A 14,221-nucleotide genomic window follows, 5' to 3' on the forward strand; every position below is an offset into this window, starting at 1 on the left:
CCTTGTGTTAGCAAAGCTCTAAGAAAAAAAGCAATTCACCTGCGTCTGTCTTGTGTCATGATCCATTTGATAAACCTCATCAGTTTAACTACAGTAGGACATTGTCTGTAGCAAAGAGAGGCAACATTTGGAGACCACCAGGTTTATTTGGAATTCTTGAAGCATGACCCTTCTTCATTCACAGTCATAAGAGGTGTGGCAAGTCACAGAAAGCCACTTTACCAAAAGTCAAGGAAGTGAGTTTGCTCCCGCTTTCCTGGAGACAATGTTCCAGAAGAAACTGCCTTATTTCTGGACAGGTGGCCCTGCTTCCAAAAAGAGTGCCAGACTCTATCCATTCTATATACTGTTTTTATATATATATATATGCATATTCTTTCTAGCCAGGTTTTACCTACGTAAACTAAGTTGTTTTGCAGCTCTGGTTGTGTGAAATCTCATTCACAAGCTTCAGGGCTTTTTTTTCTGTTGACAAACTGCAACTCTGTGTTGCTCTCTGGGAGACTCAAATAGCTATTTCTGCCTTAACAACTTAGTTTGCAAAACAACTTAGTTTACAAAACAACTTAGTTTGCAAAACAACTTAGTTTACGTAGGTAAAACCTGGCTAGAAAGAATATGCACATAAAAGCCTACGAAAAAGAAAAAGACATATATATATATATATATATATATATATATATATATATATATATATCTGAATAAGATCTATAATGTGTAAAGTAGATGATACTAATGGCATCTTTATCTATTAAATTTGTTTATATTATAAAATTATTTTCTGCCCATCTTGCCTCAATGCCCATTGCGACTCTGCAATGTAGTCGGCCATATTTGCACGTATTATCTCATCTTGCTTGCGTGGAAGCCCTGATATAAACAGCAAATTCTTCAAGATATCCCTGAGACAGAATCAACCATCTTTCTGAGTTAACAGATGGCAGTGAAAGCACTACCCAGAGGGTCTCCTGAAATTCCTCTTCCCATCCACATCTACCCTGAGCTGGGACCCCGAGGGTAATGATGCTTGATTGATGCAGGCCTAAATGAGGTAGCTATCTTGCTTAATCATTTTCTTCCAATGAATCCTATACACTAACATTAGAAAAACCATCTGATCAGTCAAATAGTCAAGAGAGGCAACCAAATATTGTGCTGTACAGGCCTAATTTTGTGACAAAAACACATTGCTTTGTTTGTAAGATGCTCACTGGTGCTAACACTGATGCATCATGACAACTAAGCGGAAAGCAAGTAATGGGCCTGATGGTAGGTGGTAATAAAGTACTGGAACGCACAACTGTGCATGCAGCACAGCTTCCCCTGTACCCTGTGTGTTACCTTCAAATACAATGAAAAATTATGCCTTTTCTGTATCTGGAGATGGATTCCATGCTTCCCCAAATACACTTGTCTCAAATCTTTAGCTGAATGATACTGATATTTGGGCTAAAATGAACCCATAAAATGAACCCATTTCAGCTGGGCTAACCATTGCAATTCACACTTTAGTTGGTTGGAAATAAGACAGAATCCTCTGGAGGTATTTCTTATTTAATAGCTACAGGAAGCTGCTGGGCCCAAGTATTTTCTCATTTTTCAAGATTTAATACAAGGAAGTGGCTGACAGGTTGCCTGAGCAAAATAATAAGCTGAATTAAAGAAATGAATTCCACAAAACAGCAATGCTGGTGGTTAGCTGAAAGTTTGGCTTGAGACTCTTAATTTGAATTATTTGAGATGGAAGCTGTGCTACTGCTAATGTGCAGACAGGAGTGCTCTTTGATTCAGTGTTGTGACTGGACTTTCAAGGGGACAGCAATAGTAACAACAGGCACTCCTAAAAAGTCTAATTTTGTAACAAACAGTTACATTTTGGATACGTATTACTGCAGCCATTGCAAAATCCCAAATACACAACTGTACCTGTAAAGTATCTGGAAAGTTCAGTATGTAGCAGCTAGATGAAAACAATGAAGATTACTCTAGAATGTAAAGATCTAGGTAATTATTTTCTACATATATTGGGTTCAAAAAGTTGGTTTCAGAATTAAAAGCTAAAAAGGGCTTACAGCCTGACTCTATAAGGCAGGGATCCCCAACCTCCCCAACATGGCCTATTCGGAATTGGGCCACATGAATGACTGGCTGGAGTTCACAGGTGCACGCAGCTCAACTAGCACAACCGGTGGGCTGATGAGCTCGTGCAAGGGCTGCATGTGCACTGTGTCAGCCCACCAAGCCACAAAGGTTGGGGACCGCTGCTATGCCTCACAATAAATGAAAAGAACAGTAACTCTGTCTTGTTAGGTTTCAATTCAGTCGACTTTGTTCCATTCAAGTCAGGACTTCCACAACTCCCCCAGTTAAGCTTCCAGTATAATGAAGAGCTATGGCTCATCAGCATACTGATGTCATCTTACTAAACCAATGGAGGATCTCTCCCAGCAGTTTCACATAAATATTTAACAGGACAGGGAAGAAAATCAAGCCCTAACATACCCTAGTGGGATCTCTTGTCTTCCCCCACTATGGTCCACTGAGACCATCTCCCGGATGTGGCCTGCTGTGCTCTTCCACTCTCAGCACTTGCAGAGGACCCAGGTGGCAGAGAACATCCCAGAGAGCACCTTCTCCACTAATTATTAATCCACAGCTCAAAAGGAATCTCAAATAACACTGCAGATGGTGCAAAACGGACATCAGATCCTGATGTCCAAGAAAAGTCAGGATTAGAGAGATTGTTTTTTTTTTTATCAACAAAAAAAAAATATCCATACCAAGAGATGCCAAGTTGCTAGTCAAAATATTTTCATGTAACTTCTCCAGATAATGTCCACTTTACTGACCAGATCCAAGATAAGGTGCATGACTGAACAGTATGCAAATTTGTAATATTTATACCTTTGCATCTTCATCTGGGCATTTCTTCTGCTTAAATTCTTCAGCAGCAGGGGCAAAAAACAAGAGTTATTATAATAATTATATGCACTGAAGCACAGATATATCTACATCAATGTAACTTCCCTGTTGATTTTCCCTAATATTCAAATAAATATGAATACCTAAAGCACTATCCAATGTTGGGAGTAAATTCCACTAGAACTTACTTTCAAACACAGTAGCATAATTCTGCACTGAGACAGTGTCATATAAGAATAGTTATGTATTTGTGCAGTAAAAATTAGAATTCAAACTATTTTATAAACCACACAAAGCTATGTGATTTGTTTGGATTTGTCTTAGGAATCAATACTTACAATTTTTAAATTATGACTTATGTTTCTTGCAAATGTATAAATCTACTCATATTTAACAAACTATAACTAAACAAACCGTGACTTTTAAAAAATAATGCAAGGTATTCAGCCTGTAATCAAATGGCTTAAAAATCAAATCCAACCACTGACATACCCATTCCCAATCCAAACCCATCAACACCCACATAATCCATTTCTCGGGCAAAATCATCAATACAAGGGAAGAAACACTTACTAATGTGATCATATCTCCAGGCATAGCCAAGGGTACACAAGCTCAGAAGCAACAGAGAAATCCCAGGCAATCCATACTTTTTCACATTGATGTTCCTGTTCAAATATCCGTTCCAGGCTATTGGAGAACAAGTAGTTTTATGAGACATAGGCGAAATCCTTCTTTTATCATTCACAACAAAAGCTAGACTCCAGCCATATTCCCCTGCTAGTCCCTGGTTGTTATAACAAAGCTTTCACCTATTTCAACCAGCACTAGGTGATAAAGGATATACTCTGAAACACAGCATTATATATTAACCATAAAAGATCTCAAAACATTTTCAATTACTTTTATACAGATTCTACAAATAGTTTGCTTGCATCTTCAAAGTAAGTGACAATGTTTCTGTGCACACAAGTATTCTGCTATATATAAGGACAAAAAAAATGAAAACAGACATTATACACTTACGTTACACATGCATCTATTTAATAGCCATTCCATCTCTTAAGGAGGGACTTAGAACAACATTCTCAGCCTCTTAAGTAAACCTCAATTTAAAGAAGTTCTGCAAATCATAGATAATGCTAACTTCAGTTTGTAAAAACAACATATATATCTTATAGTATATACTCTTGTTATTCTCTGTTCCTTTGAAAAATTATGCTATTTCAAAGAATGTCCTAGTCTGCCCTTGCACAACAAATTCAAATTAGGCCCACGGTGTCAAACACACATTGTCACGGCAGCATCACTTGACATATCAGGACTTTTTCCCCCTTCACTAAACCAGGGGTGGATGTGGCCAGCATGTGATGCATCCAGCCCATGGGCAAGGAGTTTGACAACCCTGATTTAGGCTAACTGACAAATTGAAATTAAATATGCCTCAGAGAATATACTGATTCTATCAAACAGTAATTTATGCTATGCATATACAGGTAGTCCTTGACTCACAACAGTTTGCTTAGCGTTTGAAGTTATAACGGCACTGAAAAAAAGTGAGTTATGACTATTTTTCACACTTATGACCATTTCATCATTCCCATGGTCATGTGATTTACATTCGGATGCTTGACAATTGACTCATATTTATGACGGTTGCAGTGTCCCGGGCTCAAGTGATCTTCTTTTGCAACCTTCTGACAAGCAAAGTCAATGGGGAAACCAGACTCACTTAACAACTGTGCTGCTAACTGCAGTGATTCACTTAACAAATATGGCAAGAAAAGTCATAAAATGGGGCAAAACTCACTTAACAAATTTCTCACTTAGCAACATAAATTTTGGGCTCAATTGTGATCATAAGTTAAAGACTACCTGTATTTGTGTCTCTTAGAGCATAAACCATTCATGAATTAATAACTATTGAACCAATCTATTGAGCAGCTATATTTTTTTGAATTCTGCGCGATTAAAAACTTTTACCTTTCTTATTGCCACAAAGCAGAATGTGAGCTTCTGATATTTTGGTATCCAACTCTGATTGTCTTTCTAAAAATAACCCTAGCCTCTGGTAATTGGGATACAGTTCAGAGAACCACTCCAGTCCTAACGAAGATAGTTTTATGTTTTGTTCTGGAAAAGTAGTCATTTCCATTTCTTGCAGTGAGTTTTTTTTTAAACCTATCACTGAATTTTTACCTTCTTTTGTCTGAAAGACTCTTGAGCACAAATACGTATTTTTCTCCAAAGCTCTTAAGTAGCTACCGGTAGTAGTAGTTTTATCAACTCTCATTTCTCTAAGAACTTCTGTGAATGTGGGACACACATTTGGCTTAGGATCTGGATCAAAGAGGTGTGTCTTAGGATAATCCTCTGCTTTGAGAAATAAAGAATTTGCATTTAACTTACTTTTAAGCAAGTGGACTGGACCTCTGGTAACCCTTCCATAGCTGTCTACAACAACATGGTTCTGTGATGTGCATGCTTTAATTGTGGACATGTCATTTTCTGTGCTTCCATTTTTGACATTTCCTTCAAGTTCTAAAATGTTCTTGTCCACATGGCCAGTAATAATTTGCTGCCTGTTGGCCAAAGCAATGTTTGCTACTCCTGACACTGATTTCAGAGGCCACTGTCCTGCCTTACTGTTATCAAGGATACTTTCATTTGACAATCTATTATGACCAGAGGATTCACATCTGTTTTCTAATGCTGTCACATGATGATGAGAGGCAGTGATCTGTTCTATTTTGCCACCAAGTCCTTGATGAATTGGTTGAAGACTCTCAATGAAAATATTTGTTGAAAGGGATGCATGCTGCTCTCCCAGTGACTCTATATTCTGTTTCTGTTTTGCACAGGGTTTCTGATTTGATTCTGAAGTGTCTTTTCCACTTTGTGTCAGTGATTCTAAATTAAGACCAGGTATAATATCTTCTTTAGATAAAGAGGCTCTACTGTTTTTTTCAACTATGGATAAGTTCTCTGGAAGATTTATTTTTGGAAACAGCCTTTTATCTACTGATGCTGAAAGCTCTTCTGAAGTTTTTTCTTTATTTTTCCTTGTTTGGGGAGACTTTTCACTAGCACTTTTCATTTTCTTTTCTGTATCTTTATCTTCTGCCAGACTGCTGTTTACAACTGTTCCAGTTACTCCAATATTTTTTCTTCTTCCTTTTTTTGTTACCAAGTCAGTTTTAGTCTTTTTGCTTTCTTTTTCGGGGGAAGTTACTAAGCTTCTGATCTGCTGTGTCTTTTTCTCAGTACTTAGCTGCTCAGATGTAACAGAATCACAGGCTTTTCCAAGAAGAGGCAAAGCTTCTCTTGAATCTTCACTACCTGCCATTTTACAATGAGGCAGGTGAGACTTGAGACGTTTAAACTGCTTTTTGCAGTAGGGACAGATTTGTATTTGTGGTGTGTTGCCAGTCATTTTTCTGCCTGAAAAAGAAAATGGAACCAGACATTGGAAGAACAGGCAGATTTAAGAAAAACTTGCCTGGATGAAAATTTAAGAAGAGCTTAATACTAGTTGGAACTTGTACCAAGGACAGTGATGCGATTCAGGCGGTTCTCTCCAGATTGCGCAAACTGGTAGTGGCGACTGCTGGAGGCTCCGCCCACCCACCCGGACGTAAAGTGCGACTACTGTGCACGCGCGCACGCTCACATTTGCAAACCGGTAGGGAAGCTAAGTGAATCCCACCTCTGACCAAGGATATAGAATGGTTCAATGCTAGAAATAATCATTGCCTAACTTTTTTCCAACACATTTGGTCTTTTCATTTTTCATTCAGGTAACTATTGTGCAAAATAGTGCATAAGCATAAATACTACAAAGCGTGCATTCATATTTTAATAAGTGTAAAATATTTCTCCTATCTTCTATTAAAACAGATTTTAAAGAACACAATTCCTACCATCATCTATACTATAGTATGTTTACTGCACTATTGACCTACCACAAATAGGAGACTGTATACACTATTGCTAGAATTCATATTAACAAATTTTACCTAGAAAACTCCATGGATCAATCATTTGGAAGAACCTAAAGAAAAGTCACGTGGCTGAAATACTACGTACTACTACTACTAATCATAATTTAAAAATTGCTTAAACCAGCAATTCCTCAATAAAAGCTCCTATGATCCAGTCTCTTCTGGCAAGATTATCAGCGTCACAGATCCCCATCACGATGCTACATTGACGCTAAAAAAAGATGCAGACGGGCAAACGGAACTATTTCACAACTAGACAAACTTTTCAAATTGAATTCATTCCTACGCTTAAAGTTTGCCTCAGTTAAACTGTCGCTCCTCTCGCTCATCGCCACCCCAAAAGGCAAGTCAGAGCTCTGCCTTGAAGCCAAAGGCTTAGCCTGAGGGAATCTAAGGCTAAGAAATAAGCCCCGATCCATCACTTTCCTTCCTGAGGTAAACTCCTTCAATCCCCCATATGCTTACCCAGAAATTGGGTTCCCTCCTGGGAATAAGAAGCCGCAAGCGAAGAAAGGTTTCACTCAAGGAGGAAACCGCGCTGAACTCGAACTCAGCTACAGCTGACAAACCAGCAGTTCGCGAATCCAGCGTTGGAAACGACAAACGGCGCCTCCAGCGGAATGGAAACCTTTGACCTTCACTCACAAGCGGAGACCGAGGCAAGCTGGGCGACAGCGCATGCGCCTCACGCGTCACCCGTCGCCTTGTAACGCACATGCGCTCTAGAGTCACGGCTTCGCGGGCCGCACCGCCGATGCGCAAAGCAAAGGCGAGAAGCCAGAGGCGGTCCCGGCCCGCGCTGCTTCGTGCGCTTGCGCGGGAGGCGTGCACACCGGAAGCGGACTCCGCTGGGCTTGAGAAAAAGAGGTGGGGGGGAGGGAAGGGAGAAGGTTGTTTGGGAGCCGGATCGCGGCGGCCTTCCGTCTTCGCTGTTTGGGGGTCCGAGCGGACTGGGGCCCAGCCCGGCCATGAGTTGCCGGGGGCCGCTGCCCAGCGAACGAGGAGCGAGACAGAGGTGAGCGGGTGCGGAAAACGGGATGGTCTCGGGGAGGCGGGTGGGGGGGGAACTTGAAGCCAGCCGCGGGCAGAAAAGCCGAGGGCGAAGGCGACCAAGCTGGGAGCAGGGCCCGAGGGGGGAGGCCCGGCGAGCAGAGGCGATTGTGTGGTCATTGCCGTGGATATTGCCTCCAGCCTTCGCGTCAGCTGCGATTTGAGGCCGGGAATCTGGGTTGCCTGCCTTCCTCCGCTGTCGGAGCGACAGTTTTCCCCAATGGTCCACCTGCAGGTCCCCCGCTTCCCTTATTAGCTGGCTGGGGAGCCTGGGAAGTGGGGTACAACAAACGCGATGGGAAAGGCTGAAGGTTAACACGGGCCGTCTCGTTTCGACTCGGATTTGGCCCGGCGGGTTAAATAGGCACCTCGCATTTTTCTTCTTTTTCGATCTTTCCTTTGTAAAAAAAATAATAATAATCCAAATAATCCTGTGCATTTTGGTCGTCCTTTGGACTGCTGCTTTTTTTTTTTTATGTTTCTATTTTATTTTTCCTTGAAGTAGTTTAGGCTGATATATACTATTATTATCATCATCATCATCATCATCATCATCATCATCATCATCATTATAATCATTATTTTTGCAGGAACACTAGCAGGTAGATTACATCAAGAAACTCTGCTTGAGGCCGAGAGATCCTTCTGTCAACTTGATGGCAGAATAGAAATTTGACCCTGAAGTTTCTCAGAAGCAAATCTTATCTCTTAACAGGCTTTCTAGGCCATTCTTTAAGGCCTTGTAAAACGGGCCTTGAATAATTATTACAAAGTTACCAGATGTAAACGTTTGAATGTAGAAGGCTTTGTAATTTTTTTCTAAAAGCCACCCAGTTAATTTATGCCTGAGTTGAGATTAAAAATGGAGATACGGCTCATAGGCTTGCAATGGAATCCTAAATGTTCAGTATTTAGCAGCTCTGCTCCTCTGGTGTTATTTATGAGAACATGTATATGTTGGTAGCACATTAAGCCCAACTATGAAATACTTGTAAATGCATTTCTGTTTCAAATCACAATATACTGCTTTATTGGTTCATTGTCTGATAATAAGATTTTGTACAGCTTGATAGAACATATCGTCATAGTTGCATTTTTGGAGAAACCCTAGGAAAAAAAATAGTAATTGGGTTTATTCAATAAGTTAAGAGTTAATGTTAATAATTGGAAAACAAAATAATTTTCAAAATGACAATATCTCAAAAAAAATATTCTAATACAGATTGACATATTTTTTTATATCTCTACCAAACCTTTCAAAGGTCTAGTGTAACTTTTCAAGTTGCTTCAGTCTTTTTAGAGCATCTAAAGAATATTTATTTATAAATAATCCTCGTCATTTTGTGAACTTTGCTGAAATATTGTATGAAATATATCAGTGCTTTTGAGCATTGTCTTTAACAAAGGACATCTTAAAGAATATCCATATGGAAGTTATGCTCATTTAAAAAGAAATGTTTTTCTCAAAAAATGTGTTTGCTTTGGACTTAAAATAACACTTATTATACCTGTCTTGAACTGCTGACATTTATGACAAATAAAATAAATCCTGATTATCTAATAGAAGACCATTAGGTTGAGAAATATAGAGATAATTATCAATTTATGACTACAATTGAGCCCAAAATTTTTGTTGCTAACCAAAACAGTTAAGTAAGTTTTGCTCCATTTTATGACATTTCTTGCCACAATTTGGAAGTGAATCACTGCAGTTTTTTAATAATATGGCTGTTAAGTGAATCTGGCTTCCCCATTGACTTTGCTTGTTTGAAGATTGCAAAAGATCATCACATGATCCCGGGATACTAAAATCATCATAAATATGAGCCAGTTGCCAAGCATCCAAAATTTGTTCCTGTGACCACGAGGATGCTGCAATTGTTGTAAGTGGGAAAAACCATCATAAATCACTTTTTTCAGCACTGTAGTAACTTTGAATAGTCACTAAGCGAATGGTTGTAAGTTGAGAATCACCTGTGACTATTTTTCATTGGCAGACATTCAGGATACGTTTCATTTAAAAATGGTTGCTACTGAGATGATTCTTTGACTACTGCATTGAGATTACTAAACATGTAGAAGAAATTTAAACTTTAACATTAAAAGATAATTAATCTGTACATGATTTTTAAACTAGCATAGGATAATGAAAGATGCTTTAAAGCAGGGGGCCCCAGGCCATGGCCCACTACCAGTCTATTCGAAACCAAGCAGCAGGAGAAATGGGCAAGTGCTCCTTGACAAGCACTACTCGTGTGAGCGGAGAGCACTTGTGCAAGTGGAGCTTCATGCACAAGCCAAGCGACCTCCGCTCACATAAGTATAGTTTTATGCACAAGCGCAAGTGCCTGCCACTCAGGCAATTTGAGCTTTGTGTGTGATACAAGCACCCTCCTCTCGCACACGCAGCTCCATTCGTGAGTGAAGGGGGTGCATGCATGCCGTTCGCACAAATGGAGTTGTTCATCCGCGTGTGCCTGCCACTTATACACACACCTCACGTTGGCCCAAGCTGCCAATCTGGTAAGGTTGGGGATCTTTGATATGGCTTTCTTCTGGGTTTAATGGCTGATATCCGAGTCTCCGGAGAAAGGCGGCATATAAATTGAACTAATAATAAATAAATAAATATCTTTGTAGCAATGGGCAGATGGAAAAAATGAATAATTTGAAATGGTGTGTTACCTGTACTTGTATCTTCTAAAAGTATACTGAGTTAATTCTGCTCTCCAATTTTTGCTGCAGGAAGAGGAGACGAAATGGCATAGAAGAGGATGGGCCAGTTCCACAAACTAAACGTGATAGCCGAAATGCTGTCTTTCAGGATTCTTGGGATACAGAGGTAAGATTGTTTCAATATAGTTTTGCTTTGGCAGTTAATATATTATCCTATTAACAGAGTGTGTGAATAATTTTTGTATCTGAAGTATTATTACATGTATTCTGTCATGATGTTCCCTTTCAGGATAAGCTCTTCTACAAAATCGTTTTTGTTTCTTTTGACAAATATTCCTTGCAATTCATTGTGTACTATCCACTGCCTTTCTACCAATATCTGTTTGTTTTAAATTTCCTTCATTATCCCTTCCTTCGTAAATATTTCTTCAAGTGCACAATTGCATTGTTTTTGTCAAACATATAACAAATACCTGGATATTAAATACCTTAATTTTCAGTTCTGTATTCCTCGTTGCATCACATAGCATATCTAAAATTCACTTTGTTCCCTCATGAGTGCTTTTTTGTGTATCTCATTAGCATAACTATATTATTCTTGGGCCCTGTAACATATTTCTCCTCCATCTGTTACAAGCTGCTACCAAATCTTTCCTTATGTCCTTTCTTTTGTCATTTAGTTGGGAGATTAATCTGTCTCTAATACTTCTCAATATTGGATTTGCATTTTCTCTTCATGTATTTGTTCTGCTATTACATTTGCTGCTTTAGAATATTTTAAAATTTCCATTGTTTCCCAAGGTTCACTGTTGGTTCTATGGGAAAGAATCTCCCACATTCAGAACTCCTATTATCTTTTATCTTTCACTACTTTCCTTATGTTCATCCTAAACAAAGCACTCATACTTTTCAACATATCTTTTTTAAGTGGATACACACCAATATCTATTCTTATTTATTCATATCCCCAAATGGCCCAATTATTTTGTTCTAGTACTTTCTCATTTTATTCACATTACCTAGAAGATCCCATTCATTATGTGGCAAATTTTCTTCAAATTTATCAGTTCTTGTGACATTGCCAACATTCAGAGAAATATAACATACAAGTGTCACCAGTGGCTACTTTTGTATGCAGCACTTTGTTTTCTGAAATATATTTTAGTCCAATCATTCATAATCAGGCCTGCATCTTTGCTTCCATCATTGTGATCTTTGTGTTCATCAATTCCACCCCAAAAGATTAAACCTTCATTCAAATCCATTAAATCCTTCCCCTTTTTCTTAGTCTCACAAATATGAATCAGTTTTCGTTCTTACATTATGTTTGCTAATTTGGGCTATTTATAATTTATTCCTCTTAAATTTTGTTTCAGTCGCTTTCTGGTGATAATTAACCTGTGCCATTTCTCAGGACTTTTGTGAACCAGAACTTTTACATAACACCTTTTAATATGAGTGCCTTAGTTTACCATGCCTTGTGCAGCATTCTTGAAAATGTTAAGAATAGTACCAGTCATTTTTATCATAATTTGGCATGGCTGTCGTGAAAAGAAAGCCAGTCTTACTCTCTGTGTTCGCACTACTCTCTTCCAACAAGGATCTCTAAAGATTAATTTCGAAGCTCATGCACGATTAGTAATATTCCCCCCAACTAAGTGAATTGCAGTCTTAGGATGAAGCATATAATTTAGTTTATTAGTTGTGTTTACATTAAAATAAATAGTCCTTCTGCATTTGGTGTTGATTCATAAGCTTTTATTTCAAGTGTGAATTTTGAATATGTATGCTTTTTTTGTTCTATAACGCAAGGGAGCTTTCAAAGTGATGTTCATTAGAACCTCATTGTATATTCATATTCAGGTCTAGTAACTTGAACAGCAGCAACATGATATTTAACTTTTCATTAACTGAATTTGTTCAAGTAAAGCAAAGAGAGTCACATTATGGTTCACTGTAATGTGTTAATCCAGCCAGTATCTTTCACTTTGGTTTTCTCTGAGGTCACCATTTGGCCATTGCTTAGTAAGTAGGAGAGCTATGGAAAATTATAAGAACGATAGAATGAGGCAGGCAGCTGGAATTCTCTCTGCCTATAAGGGAGGTGCCTGTTGCCTTCCTGGCAGCTGGCATTATGTATGTGCACGAATGAATGCTTCTACTGTTAAACATAATTTACACCATCAAGGAATATTATATTAGTGCAGCTCTTAACATTTTCTATTTGTGTGAAGGTGTAATTAAACATTAACTATTTGTATTCAGTTTTAAAATCACCCATTGTGGCTTAACAAAAAGGGTAGCAAGGACGATTAATCTGTTGAGGAATCAACTGTACTTTGCTTTATGATGTTTACAGTGGCAGATAACAGTGATAGATGGACAAACAGACAGACTCAAAGCAATTCAGTTTTATACTTAATATAGTATGGTGCTTAAGATTGTTAAATTTCAGCCTCAGATCAAATATTTGAATATTTGAAAATATAAATATGACATTTGGGATTTGTGGCAAGGCAGTTTTTTTCTTAGTGGAATTGAAAGTACAGAAAATGAGTTTATATTGCTGGACCTGCATGTTTTAACTTGCTTATTGCAATGTTTCCCCATACAAACAGAATGATCAAGTTTTTGGTACCAGGAGATCTCCAGAAAAATGTCTGCTGTTGTTTTTAACAAGTTGTTATGAACAGCCTCCCTGTGTTTTTTATTCCACAGTCTTCCAGCAGTGAGAGTGGCAGTACCAGCAGCTATAGCAGCAGCAGCAACATAAGCAGTCCTGACAGAGCTACTGGGACAGACACCAGCTTACCCCAGATAATGCCAGGATCAAGTCCCGTGACGCCTCCTCAGTCTTTCCACGAGCAGTCTGCACTATGCCAAGGCCCTTACTTCCATATCAACCAGATCCTGAAGGAGGCGCACTTCCACAGCTTACAGAACAGGGGCCGTCCCCCAACATGATGAGCCTAGCAGCTCTCTGCCTTCTGTGAAGGGGGACAGCACTGTGTGATATTTCAACTTTAAAAAAGAAATTGTTAAAATTGCACAAAATGCCTGTTGCCTTTTCAATCTGTATTTGGAATAACAGGTTAACAGGTAGTTGTTTACTTGTGGTTTGCTGCACTATTGCAATGCAAAGGGAGCTTTGGAGTAATTTTTATAGGATTCTTCTGGAGACTGGTTGAGGGTGGAGAGCTGACGTGTTGGGATGAGTCTAAGAGTCCACCTCTGTATTATAGGAGTGCATAATGAGTCCAGTCCGACTTCTCAATCTGTTTATTAGTAACCGATGCTTTATGTAAAATCCTTTCCAACATTTGTGTTTAGTTTTATAAGTCTTTTTTTTTTTATTTCAATAAATAGTGAATATGTTTTTATGGTAACTTACTCTTTTAAAAAGTTAAGTTCTTTATGTGTTAAGGCCACTTAAAAAAAATATTCCAAGATAGAATGGGAGATTCTATTACTGGAGTGCAAACAATTGCTTCCTTATTACATACACTCAGACACAGGATCTTTTCTATTGGTCATGGACTTAATTACACTGGCTGTTTAAAGAAAACAATCAG

At 38.6% G+C, this 14,221-nt stretch overlaps 2 protein-coding genes across 2 annotated transcripts; one reads left to right on the forward strand and one right to left on the reverse strand.

Moving 5' to 3' along the window:
- Window positions 1–2,866: 2,866 nt before the first annotated feature.
- MTNAP1 (mitochondrial nucleoid associated protein 1) lies at window positions 2,867–7,545 on the reverse strand. The gene is made up of 4 exons (XM_070934731.1): window positions 7,389–7,545; window positions 4,906–6,363; window positions 3,496–3,612; window positions 2,867–2,942 (listed from the first exon to the last, which is right to left on the reverse strand). The coding sequence occupies exons 2-4, from the start codon at window positions 6,353–6,355 to the stop codon at window positions 2,899–2,901; spliced, it is 1,611 nt and encodes a 536-aa protein (XP_070790832.1). The 5' UTR covers window positions 6,356–6,363; window positions 7,389–7,545; the 3' UTR covers window positions 2,867–2,898.
- A 254-nt stretch (window positions 7,546–7,799) lies between these two features.
- On the forward strand, window positions 7,800–14,024 carry VCF1 (VCP nuclear cofactor family member 1). Its single transcript, XM_070937709.1, has 3 exons — window positions 7,800–7,938; window positions 10,719–10,815; window positions 13,368–14,024. Exons 1-3 carry the CDS (start codon window positions 7,892–7,894, stop codon window positions 13,611–13,613), a joined length of 390 nt encoding a protein of 129 aa, XP_070793810.1. The 5' UTR covers window positions 7,800–7,891; the 3' UTR covers window positions 13,614–14,024.
- The last annotated feature ends 197 nt before the right edge of the window (window positions 14,025–14,221 follow it).

The sequence above is a fragment of the Pituophis catenifer genome, unplaced genomic scaffold (assembly GCF_029215685.1).
Source record: "Pituophis catenifer annectens isolate HBS135680 unplaced genomic scaffold, rPitCat1.0.hap2 SCAF_2, whole genome shotgun sequence".
Classification (NCBI taxonomy): Eukaryota; Metazoa; Chordata; class Lepidosauria; order Squamata; family Colubridae; genus Pituophis; species Pituophis catenifer.

Excerpts from the sequence above, each read along its gene's own strand:
- VCF1 (XM_070937709.1), top strand. The coding sequence starts at position 7,892 with ATGAGTTGCCGGGGGCCGCTGCCCAGCGAACGAGGAGCGAGACAGAG. Across the intron at positions 7,939-10,718 it reads GAACGAGGAGCGAGACAGAG|GAAGAGGAGACGAAATGGCA; the intron begins GTGAGCGGGTGC and ends TTTTTGCTGCAG. Across the intron at positions 10,816-13,367 it reads AGGATTCTTGGGATACAGAG|TCTTCCAGCAGTGAGAGTGG; the intron begins GTAAGATTGTTT and ends TTTATTCCACAG.
- MTNAP1 (XM_070934731.1), bottom strand. The coding sequence starts at position 6,355 with ATGACTGGCAACACACCACAAATACAAATCTGTCCCTACTGCAAAAAG. Across the intron at positions 3,613-4,905 it reads GCTTTGTGGCAATAAGAAAG|CCTGGAACGGATATTTGAAC; the intron begins GTAAAAGTTTTT and ends GTTCTCCAATAG. Across the intron at positions 2,943-3,495 it reads CTGGAGATATGATCACATTA|AATTTAAGCAGAAGAAATGC; the intron begins GTAAGTGTTTCT and ends CTGCTGCTGAAG.